Source organism: Periophthalmus magnuspinnatus, chromosome 7, assembly GCF_009829125.3.
Source record: "Periophthalmus magnuspinnatus isolate fPerMag1 chromosome 7, fPerMag1.2.pri, whole genome shotgun sequence".
In the NCBI taxonomy this organism is placed as follows: domain Eukaryota; kingdom Metazoa; phylum Chordata; class Actinopteri; order Gobiiformes; family Gobiidae; genus Periophthalmus; species Periophthalmus magnuspinnatus.
The window spans coordinates 5735020-5749650 of record NC_047132.1 but is presented as its reverse complement, the minus strand read 5'-3'; the positions used below and the strand labels follow the sequence as shown (position 1 = coordinate 5749650).

At 38.8% G+C, this 14631-nt stretch overlaps 1 protein-coding gene across 1 annotated transcript in view; it reads left to right on the top strand.

Annotated features, from left to right (window-relative positions):
* The window catches only part of grm4 (glutamate receptor, metabotropic 4), a 101597-nt gene extending 88607 nt beyond the window's left edge, over window positions 1–12990 (top strand). Inside the window, exons 6-10 of the mRNA XM_033970233.2 lie at window positions 4308–4508; window positions 6875–7011; window positions 7084–8019; window positions 9419–9665; window positions 11710–12990. Of these exons, the coding sequence (XP_033826124.2) occupies window positions 4308–4508; window positions 6875–7011; window positions 7084–8019; window positions 9419–9665; window positions 11710–11759 (1571 nt within the window). The 3' untranslated portion in view covers window positions 11760–12990. The remainder of the gene's footprint in view (window positions 1–4307; window positions 4509–6874; window positions 7012–7083; window positions 8020–9418; window positions 9666–11709) is intronic.
* The last annotated feature ends 1641 nt before the right edge of the window (window positions 12991–14631 follow it).

Below are 14631 nucleotides of genomic sequence, written 5' to 3'. Positions count from 1 at the left end.
AGTCACCAGGTGCAGCAGAGGAGCAGCTCCCACATGAAGGCTTCAATGTCTGACATTCCGAGCACAAATCAAGGACTCGCTACAAAAAAATACGACATATTTCTACTTATTTGAAAAGCAGCACTCAGTTTTGAGATTGGAAAAAGAAAAAAAGAACTGGAAGAAAGCAGAATCCTCTTTGTGATACAAAAACAGAACAAAAGAACAAATATAACAACTAGGTCTGTCAGGATAACACATTTTAAAGCAAGATATATCGCTGAAGGAAGCACAGACAATAAACGATAATATTGAAACCAAACTATAAAGTGGAATTATCCGTCAAAAGGTATTCTAAATGTACGATATGTTTAAAAAAATTGAGCTGCAAAAATAAATACTGTAGCTGATGGCAACATATAAGTATCGTATTTTCCGGAGTATATGTCGCTCTGGAGTATAAGTCGCACCAGCCAAAAAATGCATAATAATGAAGAAAAAAAAAAACATACAGAAGTTGCACTAGACTATAAGTCGTGTTTTTTTGGGGAAATTTATTTTACAAAATACGAGACCAAGAACAGACATTTTATCTTTAAAGGCAAGATATGTCTTTTAAATTACTGTAATGTTGAAATTTAAAAATTTCAGTAGTACAGGAGTAGTAGATACCGGTACAAGTCTAGAGTGCCCTCGCACGGTTGTCAGTGTAACAATAACGAACATGTGAAATTATATATTTTAATAATTTGACATATAAGTCGCATCTGAGTATAAGTCGCACCCCGGACCAACTATGAAAAAAGTGCAACATATAGTCCGGAAAATACTTATATATCTATAAGGAGTCATAGAATGTTATAATTCAACCTTCTACAGCTCAAATCTCATTGTAGTACAGAAAAATGACCGAATATTTCTGAGTACTACAAAGAAAAAGAACCCACGAAAAACATTACCATCTAACATATACTGAACGATAAGTCGATATTGTATTTATCGTTACAAGCCTAATAACTTGAGTGATGTGTAGCAGATTTAACACATCTTCAAGCAACAAGAACATGAGCAGACATTTTTTTTTTTTTTTTTTTTATGGCAAAACGTACAAAATAACCCAATACCATACAATTTAATAATTTCTCAGCCAGCAGTGATTGGCCTTAAAAGCATCTCAGAAAATAGGTCTTGAGCAACATGTTAAATAAGGTGAGGCGCAGGGAGGCAGTAGATAGGATCCGAACTCGCAAACTCAACACTGTATGGCTGTCATCATCGCGAGTGAAATATGCAGGGAGACAGTGGGTGTAGTGAATGCATGTAGTGATGAGACAGGTAGGAGCGATAAAAAGCCTCTGACAGCAACGTGACTATCTTTGCCATCTTCACTTTTGCCTGTAGCCAGCTGGCAGAATACATAGCCTGCACAGTCAAAGGCTTATCGTGGAACCTGAACTGTCTTCTTCAGGTAAACAACAAATCCACGAGATAACAATAATACAAACATGAACAGTTCCTGCGTTTGGCACTTGGGGTCTTCCAGAGCGACTGCCTTCAAAACGCACTTTGTGGCATGATCAGATAGCGCCGATGTCAGATTGAGATACAAAAAAGATAAGATTTGGAATCACTGATTGAGCCAGGGTGATTAGGGCAGTTGTTTTCACGAGAATATGTGTAGTGTTTGCACCAAAATACTAAGGAAAATACAAATACGTGTCCATTACTACTCAAGGTGAATGAATCAGTAATTGTTTCAACACATAGGAGTTGTATAATTGAACATATATATAGCTACAGAATAGAAAAGGCACATTTGCCAGTCTAATTCTTACAATCAAAATGAAATTAATACAATCTTGTGAACAACTGTACTGTATTTTTGTCTTAAATGCTTTTTTAACCTTGGCTTCATACCAATCTCATTTCTGTTTGTCATCTTCAGTTCAAACTACTTTTCCATTTTCACCAATTTTCTCACAGCTTTATTGTTTGGAGTTCAAATGATGTTGTGATGAAAAACTCAAGTTAATATAACAGTCAAGAGGTCAAGTATTGAAAAACTTTCTGGCTCTATATCAAACTTATCCCGAAGGCAAACAGCCGGGGCATGCTCAACCTGCTCACAACAGTAGATTATTGGACCAGGGTGAAACAATTTGATAAAGATATATATATTTTTGCCTGACAGTTTATTATGGTTAATGTAGGGTGGCCAGATTTTCAAAATTAAAAACTGGGACAAACCCGAGTTGGGATGGTTGGTATAAATAAAACTGTGAAAAGAACACATTGCGCTGTCCATTCTCGACGGGGTGGGTCTGCCATAATCTGAGGCACTTCTATCGGTGCATTTTTTTTTGTCTTACGTTCTATTTTCAAGCATGATTTTCTGTATTTTGGCTAAAGAAATGACAATGTATTGGCCTTTCTACTGTTGGCAGGTGTTAAAATGGTCAAAAATAATGTCACATGGGACATTTCTTGTATAAAACTGGGACAAATCAATGGTTTTGGATAAATCCGGTTCAACAGGGGACACAGGGCTCAAAACTGGGACTGTCCCGGGGAAATGGGGTTGTCTGGTCACTCTAGGTCAGGGGCGTCAAACACATTTTCACCAAGGGCCACATCAGCAAAATGGCTGCTCTCAAAGGGCCAGATATAAAATAAATCCAACAATTTTTTTTTACTTGTCAATTAACTGTTTCTGTATTTATTACTTATTCAAATTACACATTTTGCATATGCATTTGCCTAGATGTAAAAATATGGCTGTGTAAAAATACGGCTGATAAACTGAGATTTTAAGACCATCGTACCTTTTAATTTACCCTGTCGAGGGCCACATAAAATGATGTGAATGGCCATATTTGGCTTGCGGGCCTTGAGTTTGAAAAATGTACTCTAGGTAAATGGTTAAATTATCAATACATTTTTTCAAAAGCTGTGTTTATGGTCCAGATTTGAAAAGAACATGAGAAAGAAAGCAGAAATGTAGATTAATTGCTAACCTAGTACAAGATTAGCATGCATTTTAAAACCTGCTCGTAATAGAAATGGGGTATTTTGGTCTCTACGGCAACCTTTTTGTCAATTACGACCATTTAAACTGTGATTTTCATCCAAGTTTGCCTAATCTTTCAGCCTTACATTGTATTTTTCTGCTCAACATAGATGAGGACATTGGCTAATAAAGGGAATTAAGCCTCTAATTGAAACTCAGCTTGACAATTTACACATTTCCAAAGCATCTGACCAAGCTATGATTAATATTCACCTGTCATGACTAATTACAATAATACACAAGAATGGTTCAGCCTGTCTTGCTTTGTCTTCCTCAGCTCCCACACCACTCCATCACTCTCACTGCTCGTTATTAGTACATGCATTATCTGATGTGGCACGTCAATGCTGAGTGCACACACAAAGTACTGTAATAACAACTATAATCATAACACTTGTAAAAAAGTATCTAAAACTGTGATCTGGTTTGCTTGATCCTGGTTTAGCTACTGCTAGAAAAGGTTTAATTTTGGGTTTATTCACGCACCAAAAGTGGGATCAAACTGGGATTTATGTCAACGAAACCTAAACCAGTCCAGGACAGAACCAAATCTACATCAGTACAGGACCAAAGCAGAACAACGCAGCGGTCTCAAGCAATCCAACCCTTGATGAACATTACAGGCATTATATTAAGAGTGGGCTGAAAGAGCACAATAATACCAGTAGCTGTGAAAGGAGACTTGATTAATATGATTGAGGCACAAAAATATGAGTATTCATCATATTTGAACCTCTTGAACAACACAATGGTGTAATCAATGTATGTTTTCATGCATTAGCTGTTATTGTTGAGTTCTTCCACATCAGGACATAAATAAAAGCATAAAAAGTAAATGAGTGATTATGTTTGCAAGTGTCAGTTTGAATACTTATAGGTTTCAGTGCTACAAGGAAGGTCCAAACAGAGAATCCAAAAATATTTACAGGCCACATACAAACTTTGCATACCTTCTACTGCCGATAATGACACACGCGACACTGAAATATATTGCACACTTATGTATGAGCTATATTTTTAAACATCATAGTAGTTCATTTGTCCTCATAAAGAAGATGTAAAACTTTAGTGAATATAAGACTAGTAATTACAGACTGTAAACAGCCGCAAACCAGGTCAAAGTATCAGCATAAAATATAGGAATAATCTAAGCCGACTCCCTCTGAGCTTCAAACTATGTGCCCTTTAGAATGTAATGATCTCACCTGAAAGCAACCTGCATGAACTGGAACTTTGACTAATGTTTTGTTTTTGCTTTCAGACCATGAGCGAATTGGGAAAGACTCGTCTTATGAACAGGAGGGAAAGGTTCAGTTTGTGATTGACGCAGTGTATTCCATGGCCCACGCTCTGCACAACATGCACAAAGACCTCTGTCCTGGAAAGGTCGGCCTCTGCTCCAAAATGGACACCATCAATGGAACTCTGCTGCTCAAGTACATTCGAGATGTAAACTTCACAGGTGTGCAGCTTTGTTTTTTATTATTTTTCTTATGGGAAACTGATTGTTACTCGATTGCGTTTCATGCTGTCAAGGTTAAAATTTTAATGTTACTATATTTTTGAAGACTTTTATCCATTGTTACAATGGAAAGAACATGCTTAACATTTTCAGAGTAAATTTGCAATATTGCATTTAAAGAACTACTTGTTCTTCATCTTACTCCAGTTCTTTTGTATTTTTTTGTATTTAATATATTTGCATTGTTCTGTATGATTTGGAGCTGTTCATTTATTATCATGAGAGGTAGGAACAAATAATAGACATGAAATGAGCAGGTAAACTTAGGCAAACTTTTGTTGTTATTTGAGATTATTTAAATTCATCAAGTTACATAAGACATATGCAGATCTAGTCATGTGTGGGCAACAGGCAGCAGAACAACCTTAGGTAATTATACAGTACACCTGAGGAATCCAGGGTCAGAGCATTCAGGCAATTAAACAGATTCAGGTCAGGAGCTCCTCATCACAGGGGAATATATAGGCATGGATATATTTATTTCAAAGATTATAGAGTGGGATCTCCAGGTGAGAGGAAGCCAGCAAGGTGTAAATAAGTGGATGTAGGTGGAAGGAAAACTGCAAGGCAATGTACTTGGTTCTAACCTGGGAGCAGAGCATGGCAGCGCCGCAGAATACTAAGTGTGGAACTGTTAGCAAGAGCACAATGAGAGAACATGGGCCTGTTAGATACCACTGCTGGATGGATGGGCAAGAGAGATACAGGTGCTTCCATGACACCGTGTTCTGGTGAAAGCAGTGTGTCTTGTTGGTAGACCAGAGAAATACTATGTATGAATAAGTTATCAAAAATATCTCATCTTACTGAGATTTATAAATGTTCTCTTTTCTCCTGAGCCATGAGAGAAATACAAATATGTTAGCACTTTAAATGTCCAAATAATTTTTTTAGTCATGGTTTTCTCACTTTAGTTTAGTTTAGTGTTTTGTTGGGGTTTTTTTTAAAGAGAACTAAAATATACTATTTTAAAGCATTTCTTCCTGTCAAGTGGGTTGGAAGATAAAACAATAAAAGAGAGACCATAGGAGGGATGAGAAAAAAGATCTAAAATATAACCTTTAGATTTTGGATGAATGTAAGTAAAGTTGACAATGATGTCACATTTGCAGCAGTTAGCATTCATTCTAATGCAGACAGAGGGGAAACAGAACAGCATTCAGCTGTGTTTTACTCGAGGCCAAATCTTCAAAGTCGAGACATTGTTTACCTGTTCCTCAGAGCTTATGTATGTATGTAAGCAGGTCGCTTCTCATTTGGGGGAAATAAAATAGTTTCCAAAAACAGCATGTAGTTGAGTAGGAAGAGAAGATCACCTACTTAAAAGTTGACTTTCCATTAGATTTTCCATTATCATAGCATGTCTAACATTGTTGTGTCATTGGGAAAGACAAATGATTTAAAAGATTGAAAAAATGATCTAATGAATTATGGGAAAAATCTAACATTGAGCATATAGCATTTTGTGCTCAATAAATGCAAAAGGACACACTTTACATTAACTAAGTCCAGTAAGATATGGATGTTTCTATTGATAATATTTTAGAAGCAGTCCAACATAATGGCACAAAATGCCCCAAGTTTTTAATAAATAACACTTTAGAAATATCAAATATCAAAGTAACAAGTCCTGCTGCACTAAAAGAAACATCACGTCTCAACACAGTGATCTGATGCCACTTATTTCATTAGGGGTGATTGACATTTTACTTTGAATAACTTGAAAAAGCTGTCCATCACGAGTTTCATTTTAATGCCATGGCGAGTGCTAAACATTACAACTGCGAGCAATCGATCTGTTTAAAATGCATCAACAACAGCTCCTCGTCAGTATGACAAACAGGCCAGATTTGAACCGTAAATCATTAAACCTATGATCATAAACACACATTACAGCTCAAGAATCACATCAGAGCATATCAGAGAAATTAATTGTAAATAAACCAATTTCAAGTGAGTAAAGGTATTTTACCAGGCCATGAGAATTTGTCAAATGCACAGTTAAAAGTTGAAAAGTAGAAAAGAAAGTGTATTTTAAAATAAGGGTGGCTGCTTGTCAGTGCAGTGAGACAAAGCTAAATGAATAACAAGCAAAAGGCCAATAAGCAGAATGAAGGGGTGTGAAATGATATGGGAATATGAACAGACAGCAGTCAAGGCGTTTCACCAAGGACCAGGACAACACGGCTGTCAGCATCTATTAGGCTCCCGTAAACTCAGTGTTGCACTGGTCTAAATTCAACCTCATTGTTATTCAGGCCGTAATAAGAACCAATAAACTGTTTCCCATGTCATTTTATTTACAGGTATAGCTGGCACACCTGTTGTCTTCAATGTGAATGGAGATGCACCTGGTCGATATGAAATCTACCAATACCAGATTGCAAATGAAACAATGGAGTATAAGATCATTGGCCACTGGACTGATCAGCTTCACCTTGATGTATGGATACTCCTTCATTATGTTTTTTGTTCAAAGTGAATGTCCTTATAACTAAAATGTTTTTCCCTTCAGATCAATGAAATGCAGTGGCCTGGTGGAACACAAGACATCCCCTCTTCCATCTGCAGCCAGCCATGTCGTCCAGGGCAGCGTAAGAAGATAGTAAAGGGTATTCCATGTTGCTGGCACTGTGAGAACTGCGATGGCTACCAGTATCAAGCAGACACATACACATGCAAGATGTGCCGTTTTGATTTGAGGCCAAATGAAAACCACACTGGCTGTGTGCCCATCCCCATTGTCAAATTGGAGTGGAGCTCCCCGTGGGCAGTGATCCCTGTGCTAATTGCTGTACTAGGCATCATGGCCACCCTGTTTGTGGTGGCTACATTTGTACGCTACAATGACACACCTATTGTGAAGGCGTCAGGCCGAGAACTGAGTTACGTTCTGCTGACAGGCATCTTCCTGTGCTATGCTACCACCTTCCTCATGATCTCCACCCCTGATGTCTTTATATGCTCACTGAGGAGGATTTTCCTCGGCTTGGGGATGAGCATAAGCTATGCTGCCCTGCTGACAAAGACAAACAGGATCTACAGAATTTTTGAGCAGGGTAAAATGTCAGTTAGTGCACCTCGGTTCATCTCTCCAGCCTCCCAGTTAGTCATCACATTCAGCCTCATATCAGTGCAGCTCCTGGGCGTATGCATCTGGTTCGGAGTCGACCCGTCTCAAGCCATCATCGACTATGAGGACCAGCGCACAGCCAACCCAGAGATGTCACGTGGAGTCCTGAAATGTGACATATCAGACCTGTCCCTGATCTGTCTGCTGGGCTACAGCATGCTGCTGATGGTCACCTGCACAGTGTATGCGATTAAAACCAGAGGCGTTCCAGAGACCTTCAATGAGGCCAAGCCCATCGGTTTCACCATGTACACTACGTGTATAGTATGGCTCGCCTTCATCCCTATTTTCTTTGGAACCTCACAGTCAGCAGAAAAGGCAAGTGTTTTAGCTCTGAATAATGTTTTGTTTAGTATTTGGTCTTTATGGCCAATGTTGTTGTTTTTGTGTGGATGTATTCTGTATTAAAGGGTTTGTTTCAGAATAAAACAAAACAGTCTTAACTTAAGAAGTTGGTAGAGGATTGCTAAGGTTTTTGTCCTGGTCCTTGTACTTTTCTGTACCGATGGAGCAGATTGGCAATCATATCTCCGTGTCAGAGAAAATTCATGTCACCAGGGCTGATGGAAGTGGACAAGGGTCCTGGCTCCCCTCACAGAGTGACTCCACTCTAAACTCCAGAGGGGGAGCAATATTGTTCCCCACTCACCCCAGGCCATGTGTAATCTTCTCAGGAGATTACAACACTCCCCTCCATCAGCAAGTAGCGCTCATGTGCTGGAGCAGAGGAACACTCTGCCCTCTCACTCTCTTCACACAGACACCCTTTTACAGACATGGCTTTGGGCTTTTGTTTGAGATCTTGTACAGCATAAATGTACATCAGAGTGACACTTGAAATCACAGGCATAAACTTTACAATATTTAATCTGAACAATATAGTAACAATATACGATTCTTTTTTTCTGCTATACTGTTAAGCATTATAGACATACATCTTTACACTTTTTTTTTCATTCAAAGCTGCCCCCCTTAAGTCTTTTTATTTCTTTGTTTTGTACATGTATCCATGTTCAGATAGCATATATGCAATAGAATGTATGTATGAATGCATGTCTTTAAATCAAGTGTTACTTGATTTAAATGTCTTTAAACAGAATATATGTATACTACAACCCCATGCTCAAAAACATCAGAAACATCAGAAACATGAGAAACATCATTTGGAATAGACATGCTGGAGGTTTAGCCATTCCCAAAAGACTCATTCATTTATGATGTCTGTAAATTTAATGTCAGACCAAACCTCAGGCAAAACGCTGTTGCCAGCTGGACTTGAACCACACTCTTTTATGGATTTTCTTCAAGTTCACATGACCTCAGGCATTAGTGTTCACCTCTTAGTTGTAATTAAAAGTAACAAACATGATGATTTGGGAAAAGAAAGAATAATTGTTTTTGAAGCCATTAGCTTAGATTTGCTTGTATCAAGTGAATAAATATTGAAAATCATTGCAGTTCCTGTTAATATGCACATCTCTGTTCCACACTCGTTGCCTGTGGCACTGGGTTTGCTGCCCAGCTGTGAGTTACAGCTGTTGGTGGCTTCACAGTGCACACATTGATGTCATTTTGTCAGCCCTCAGGACAGAACATACTCACAATGCATACACCACAAGGGAGCACAAGTTTCCTTAACACAGACACAGACATACATTACAATATATGCTTATTTTGAAATGTCTTTTTGTGTTTTATTTTCTGTCTCTTTTAATAGATGTACATTCAGACCACAACCTTAACCATCTCTGTAAGCCTCAGTGCGTCTGTGTCACTGGGGATGCTCTACATGCCTAAAGTCTATGTAGTTCTGGTTCATCCGGAGCAGAACGTGCCCAAGCGCAAGCGCAGCCTGAAGGCAGTAGTCACTGCGGCGACCATGTCCAACAAGTTCACCCCCAAAGGCGGTCTGCGGCCCAACGGAGAGGCTAAATCTGAACTCTGTGAAAGTCTGGAAACACAAGGTTAGTATCCTGCCCTGGCACTAACAAGGTGAGGGTGAAAGAACAAATATAGTAAACAGTACTGGAGGATTTGAAAAATATCTCTGATTGCAGTAGTAGTTCACATTTGAATGTGCATGCTATTGACAGGATAAATTGCATTGTCTGTATGATATATTTTGAAATTATGTACTGATTCTTTGTTAAGTGCAAGCACCTTTGTTTGGAAATGTAGTGGCAGGATTCCAAACCTTTAAAATTTGGATACAATGACATAGTGTAAGACACGCTCTAAGTAGGTGGTCTCTACGGGATTATGGCCAGACTAGAATTTAAGAACTATTGTGTTAATCACTATTCAACATCCCAGTTTTTATTCTGAAAGGACATGTAGCTTAAAAATGTCTGTCTCGACACTTGCATGTGTGCCTCTCTTTTGGCTTGTTATCTCAGGTTAGCTTCATTCTATTCTGCTGATTCTAGTGTTTGACGTGAGGTATGACTAACAACTACTCTTTGTGCTTACGTATCAGACTGTGTTGAGGGAGGGGAGCCTTGTGAGGGACTTTAGACTCAGGTAACCATGTTAAAAATAACACACTTCTGTCTTAATGTTTTGTCTGCCAGTATTCACCATAACACTCCTGCCTGCCTGTTCAGTTCACTGGCATTTGGGCTGCTCATGGCAAAAGTGCACCAATCTTAATATGACAAGGCAGTAATCGCACCCTCACAAATTGTACTTGACCATCAGACGTTGACTCGGAGAGGCAGTATTAGTGTGCAGTGCTGTAAAATGGTCAATCAGTTTGGTAAAATCTGCTAATGTGTGAAGATGACACCACTCTGCCTGAGAGCAGAAGACAGGCGATAGCCATGTGTCCCCTGTAATTTGTTTGCCTGTTGACTAAAAAAGGAATTTGCAGTAATGGAACAACAACAATAAGAGTGAACAGGAAAAGACAGATGAGGCTGCCAGCTTCTATTCTTTCTGGACCATCTATTCTTTATCTTGGCCTTGCAGCACATAAATATTCAAATAAGGTCCATTTATCAATGCTTCTTTCTGAGAAGATGCTTTGGATGAAATGGTGGGAATAGGGGCCCGTTCACCCAGCCACCATGGCACTGACAAATACACAGGCGCATTCACCATTACATGTCCCCTGCCCTGACTTTGGCTTTCAGCTGTCTTCTGATTGGATTCATCCCCTCTGACATATTCAATCAGCCAGGGCAGTGGTGGGTAGATTGGCAGATTGGTCATGTGATTCCCCTCCAAGCATGCTGGCTGAAGACAGTTTTATATTCAGAAATGATTTACCTTTTTCTTGGCACTTAAAACTTTAGAAAAACTGTTGCACATGAGCATGGCTGCACAAGCACACAGGTATGCCTACCTCTGACCAACAGTGTGGACCCAGACTATAGTTTCTGTGTATGTTTTGGTCACAGCTGTTATTTGAGGAATAATAGCACCTTTTAATAACAACACTTGATATCCAAGATGGATCACATACTGCCTGAGCACTAAGACGTTATTACCACACACCTGATGCATGCTTTTGCTTGATGCAGATCAGTAGAGAGGCCATGCATGGGGCGAGAACTGCATCTGAATGGGTATAATTACACATTTCAATACCTCTGTGATCTGCTTGGTAAAGTTATACAAAATGATCAGCTGTGAGCAAAACATATATTACTTTCTCTGCTTTACTATTTTATATCGGTAAGCACTATTATAATGTGATTCTTTTATAGTAACATACATTTTCACATCAAAGTACAGCACATTCAAAAATATAACTCGATCCTGCCCAGTAACTACTGCATATGCCAGGCTCTGTACCAGTCTCAGGCAAGTTATACTGTGTCCTCTCTGCTCTTTCCCATTGCCATTGTCAAAGAAATATAAAATAATTCAAAATACTATAACTTGTTTTGAGACTAATGACATCAAAGTACTCAAGCAGCAATACAATGCTACAATGAGCTGCATTGTAAGTTAGTGCAAGTTAGTAGTTAAATGAGTAAACTAACTGCTTTTCCTTGTATCCCACAGTTCTGGCGTCCAAGCAGACATACATAAGCTACAGTAACCATGCCATCTAAGAACGAGACTCCACACTGAGGCGAGAGATCAAGAGGTCTTCTGTGCTGGAGACATTGGGGGATTTCCAAGACTTGACTGAGCAGAAAGAGGATGTCACAGTGAGAGACTTCAAATGCCAAAATGTATACGAATACGAGAGATTAATGGATGCTGATAAGGCAGACTGGACAGTTCATTTTTCTCTTGCCACCCTTTGGAAGACATGTGTAAGCTTTCTGAGTGCAAGTCAAGCAAACTACCTGGAGCCTACAGTATGTTTTCCCTCTGAAGTTTTACAGCACACGCTTTCAGTTCTCGGCTGAGGCATCTGACTTACTTCGACAAAAACGGAGGCGACTTCTGTTTTTGCTCGAGCCAAATGCAGTTGACAAAGGAAACATTAAAAGTCATTATTTTTGGAGCTGGAAGCTGCAGTACTCTTCAAACTGTACATGCCTTACAGTACATTGAGTTAAGCCACACAATCAAGAGCCGTGGATCATTACAGTTTTGTTTTTTTTAAGTTTTTTCATAAAACTGATGATGATGATGATGACAACGCCATCATCTCTTGGCAATCCTAGTGTACAGTCCCAGAGCATGCTTGTGGGAGCGTCACGTGTACTGTGCTGTATTGTCAATGTCTATGGAATGCAACATTTGTCACGGTTGTCATTCACAAGTGGAGATGTGGAGTCGGACCATTTCCTCTCTGGGTTACACCTTCTGCCGAGTAAAAGACTCATTTCAAGCACTAAAGGAGCAGTCGTACAAACCTTGATGATTCATATTTTAACATCTCATATATCTTGGTCCTTCTTTATTATGCTGCGAACATTCTCAAGTCAAGTTGCCAAAAAGAGCTACATTCCATTCCCAGCATACGGATAAACATTATGACACAAACCACTGCAATATATTTACTAGATGTTCAAATAAATATATATTACAATGCTCAAAGTATGCATAAGAAGAGCATGCTTAATAAACAAGGACCTATGTCTCATCGTGTGCCTCATAAGCTTCATAACATTAGTCCGTCCATGGGTTCATTCATGGTGTTTTGAGTCGACCACAATGGCCTCAGTGTACAATCTCTCAAGGTGTTTCTGGTCACATTCGTCCGTAACGCTGGACTCTGTCTCTTCAGCAATGCAAAAATCTGTATGTTGCATGTCCAAAATCCATAAAAAAGTCATGTGACCAATCTGAGAGAGCGGCAGGACGTCCAGAAGGAAAACTACTGCAGAGAATTGGAACAAATTTATTGCGTAAATCTCTCAACTCTCAGCTTCGACAAAAAGTCTGAGGTGTTGTGTTGTTTTTTCATTTGATAAAGTATCGTTTGTGGGATTGTTTGTGTATGTGAAATATGATCATTTTTCTTGCTTTTATTGCCACAACCCCGTTTTATTTTTCTAAAAACACTTTGTCTGTGTTACAAAATAGAATATGTAAGTGATGACTGAAATTAAATGGCAAGTTTAATGTATGTTATTAAATGGATTGATCATGTCTGCTTTATGTACTGAATTATTAAAATACTGAAAGCTAAAAATAATTACAGTGCCTGGATATTTATGAATTATCTATAGAAAAAGAAAATATGTAGAGCATGTTCATTTTTATACAAGATATTTCTAATAAAAGATTGTTTTGGTATTAACGTGTCACGTGCTTGTATTAATATTTCCCTTGCATCATGATTGTATTAGACCGTTACCTGGAAATACACACGAGATATTGTTAAATCATTCAACGGTATGGATCAGATCAATTGGAAAGTCAGATCAAACATTTTATCTCGCAACGATTTGGCCTGAAGCGGCTTTTATATCTCCTGAAATAGTCAGCACTTTCATTCTCACCACTGCACCACAATATTGTAGAATTTAGTGGGTAAGAAAGAATCTGTCTGGAGACAAAGAGAAAAATATTAATAGACGTTTCATCAGTCTTCAGAAATCATTTACAAAAAGACAATACAAATCATCACCGTCAGAGAAAGAGAGAGAGAGAGAGAGAGAGAGAGAGAGAGAAAAGATGGTGGAATTAGCCCTGAATCTTAAACACCTGGATTAAAGGTATTTGAAGGATTTGGTGCAATTGGCAAGAGGTAGGATCCAAAGAATAAAGAGCAGATCTTTTTGAAACGAGATAGTAGCATTTGCCAGTGAACTATCCAGTGTCTGAGTTTAGCTATGACTCATGTTCAGTCTACGCCGCATAAACGTTGGTATTTACAGTGTGTCTTTGGGTTTGTTTCGCTTTGTAACTGCACAAACATAATTTTAATTCATATCACTGCTTTGGTTAGAGGATATGGAGCTCAGAAACATGACAGATGATGAACAGCTGTACCAACATTTCTGACGACGAGGGACAGACTATGCAATTTAAGCTTTTCTCCTGCAGATGTTTCCCAAGACTTCTTGCTTCCTCATGAGACAAATGTTGAACTAATACATCGTGATTCAGATCAAAAATAAGACAAAGATGAGATAAAATAATGCTTTATTGTCTCCCATGGGAAAAATTTGTCTTAGAAAAAGGGGTCAGATGCTTTAACGCAAAGAAAAGACATCACAGAAACATAAGCCCATACAAACAGCATCCACTGTTGAGCATAAATAAATAAAAGACCAAGTATAACCACGAGTATTACACCATCAGGGACCTTTAAGTCACTCTATACAGGCAAACCTATTATAAATCATAGAGCAAGCATTCATTACGAGCTGCTTATCTTTAGGGGGTTTTGGTTGGAGTCTGTGTGCCGCTGGGTTTATCTTGGTAGACTCTGGGCAACTGCTTCTTAATTGCAGGACAGCGCCCAGGGAAACACTAGACACATGCACACATTAATGACCACCTGGCATCTTTGCACCTTGT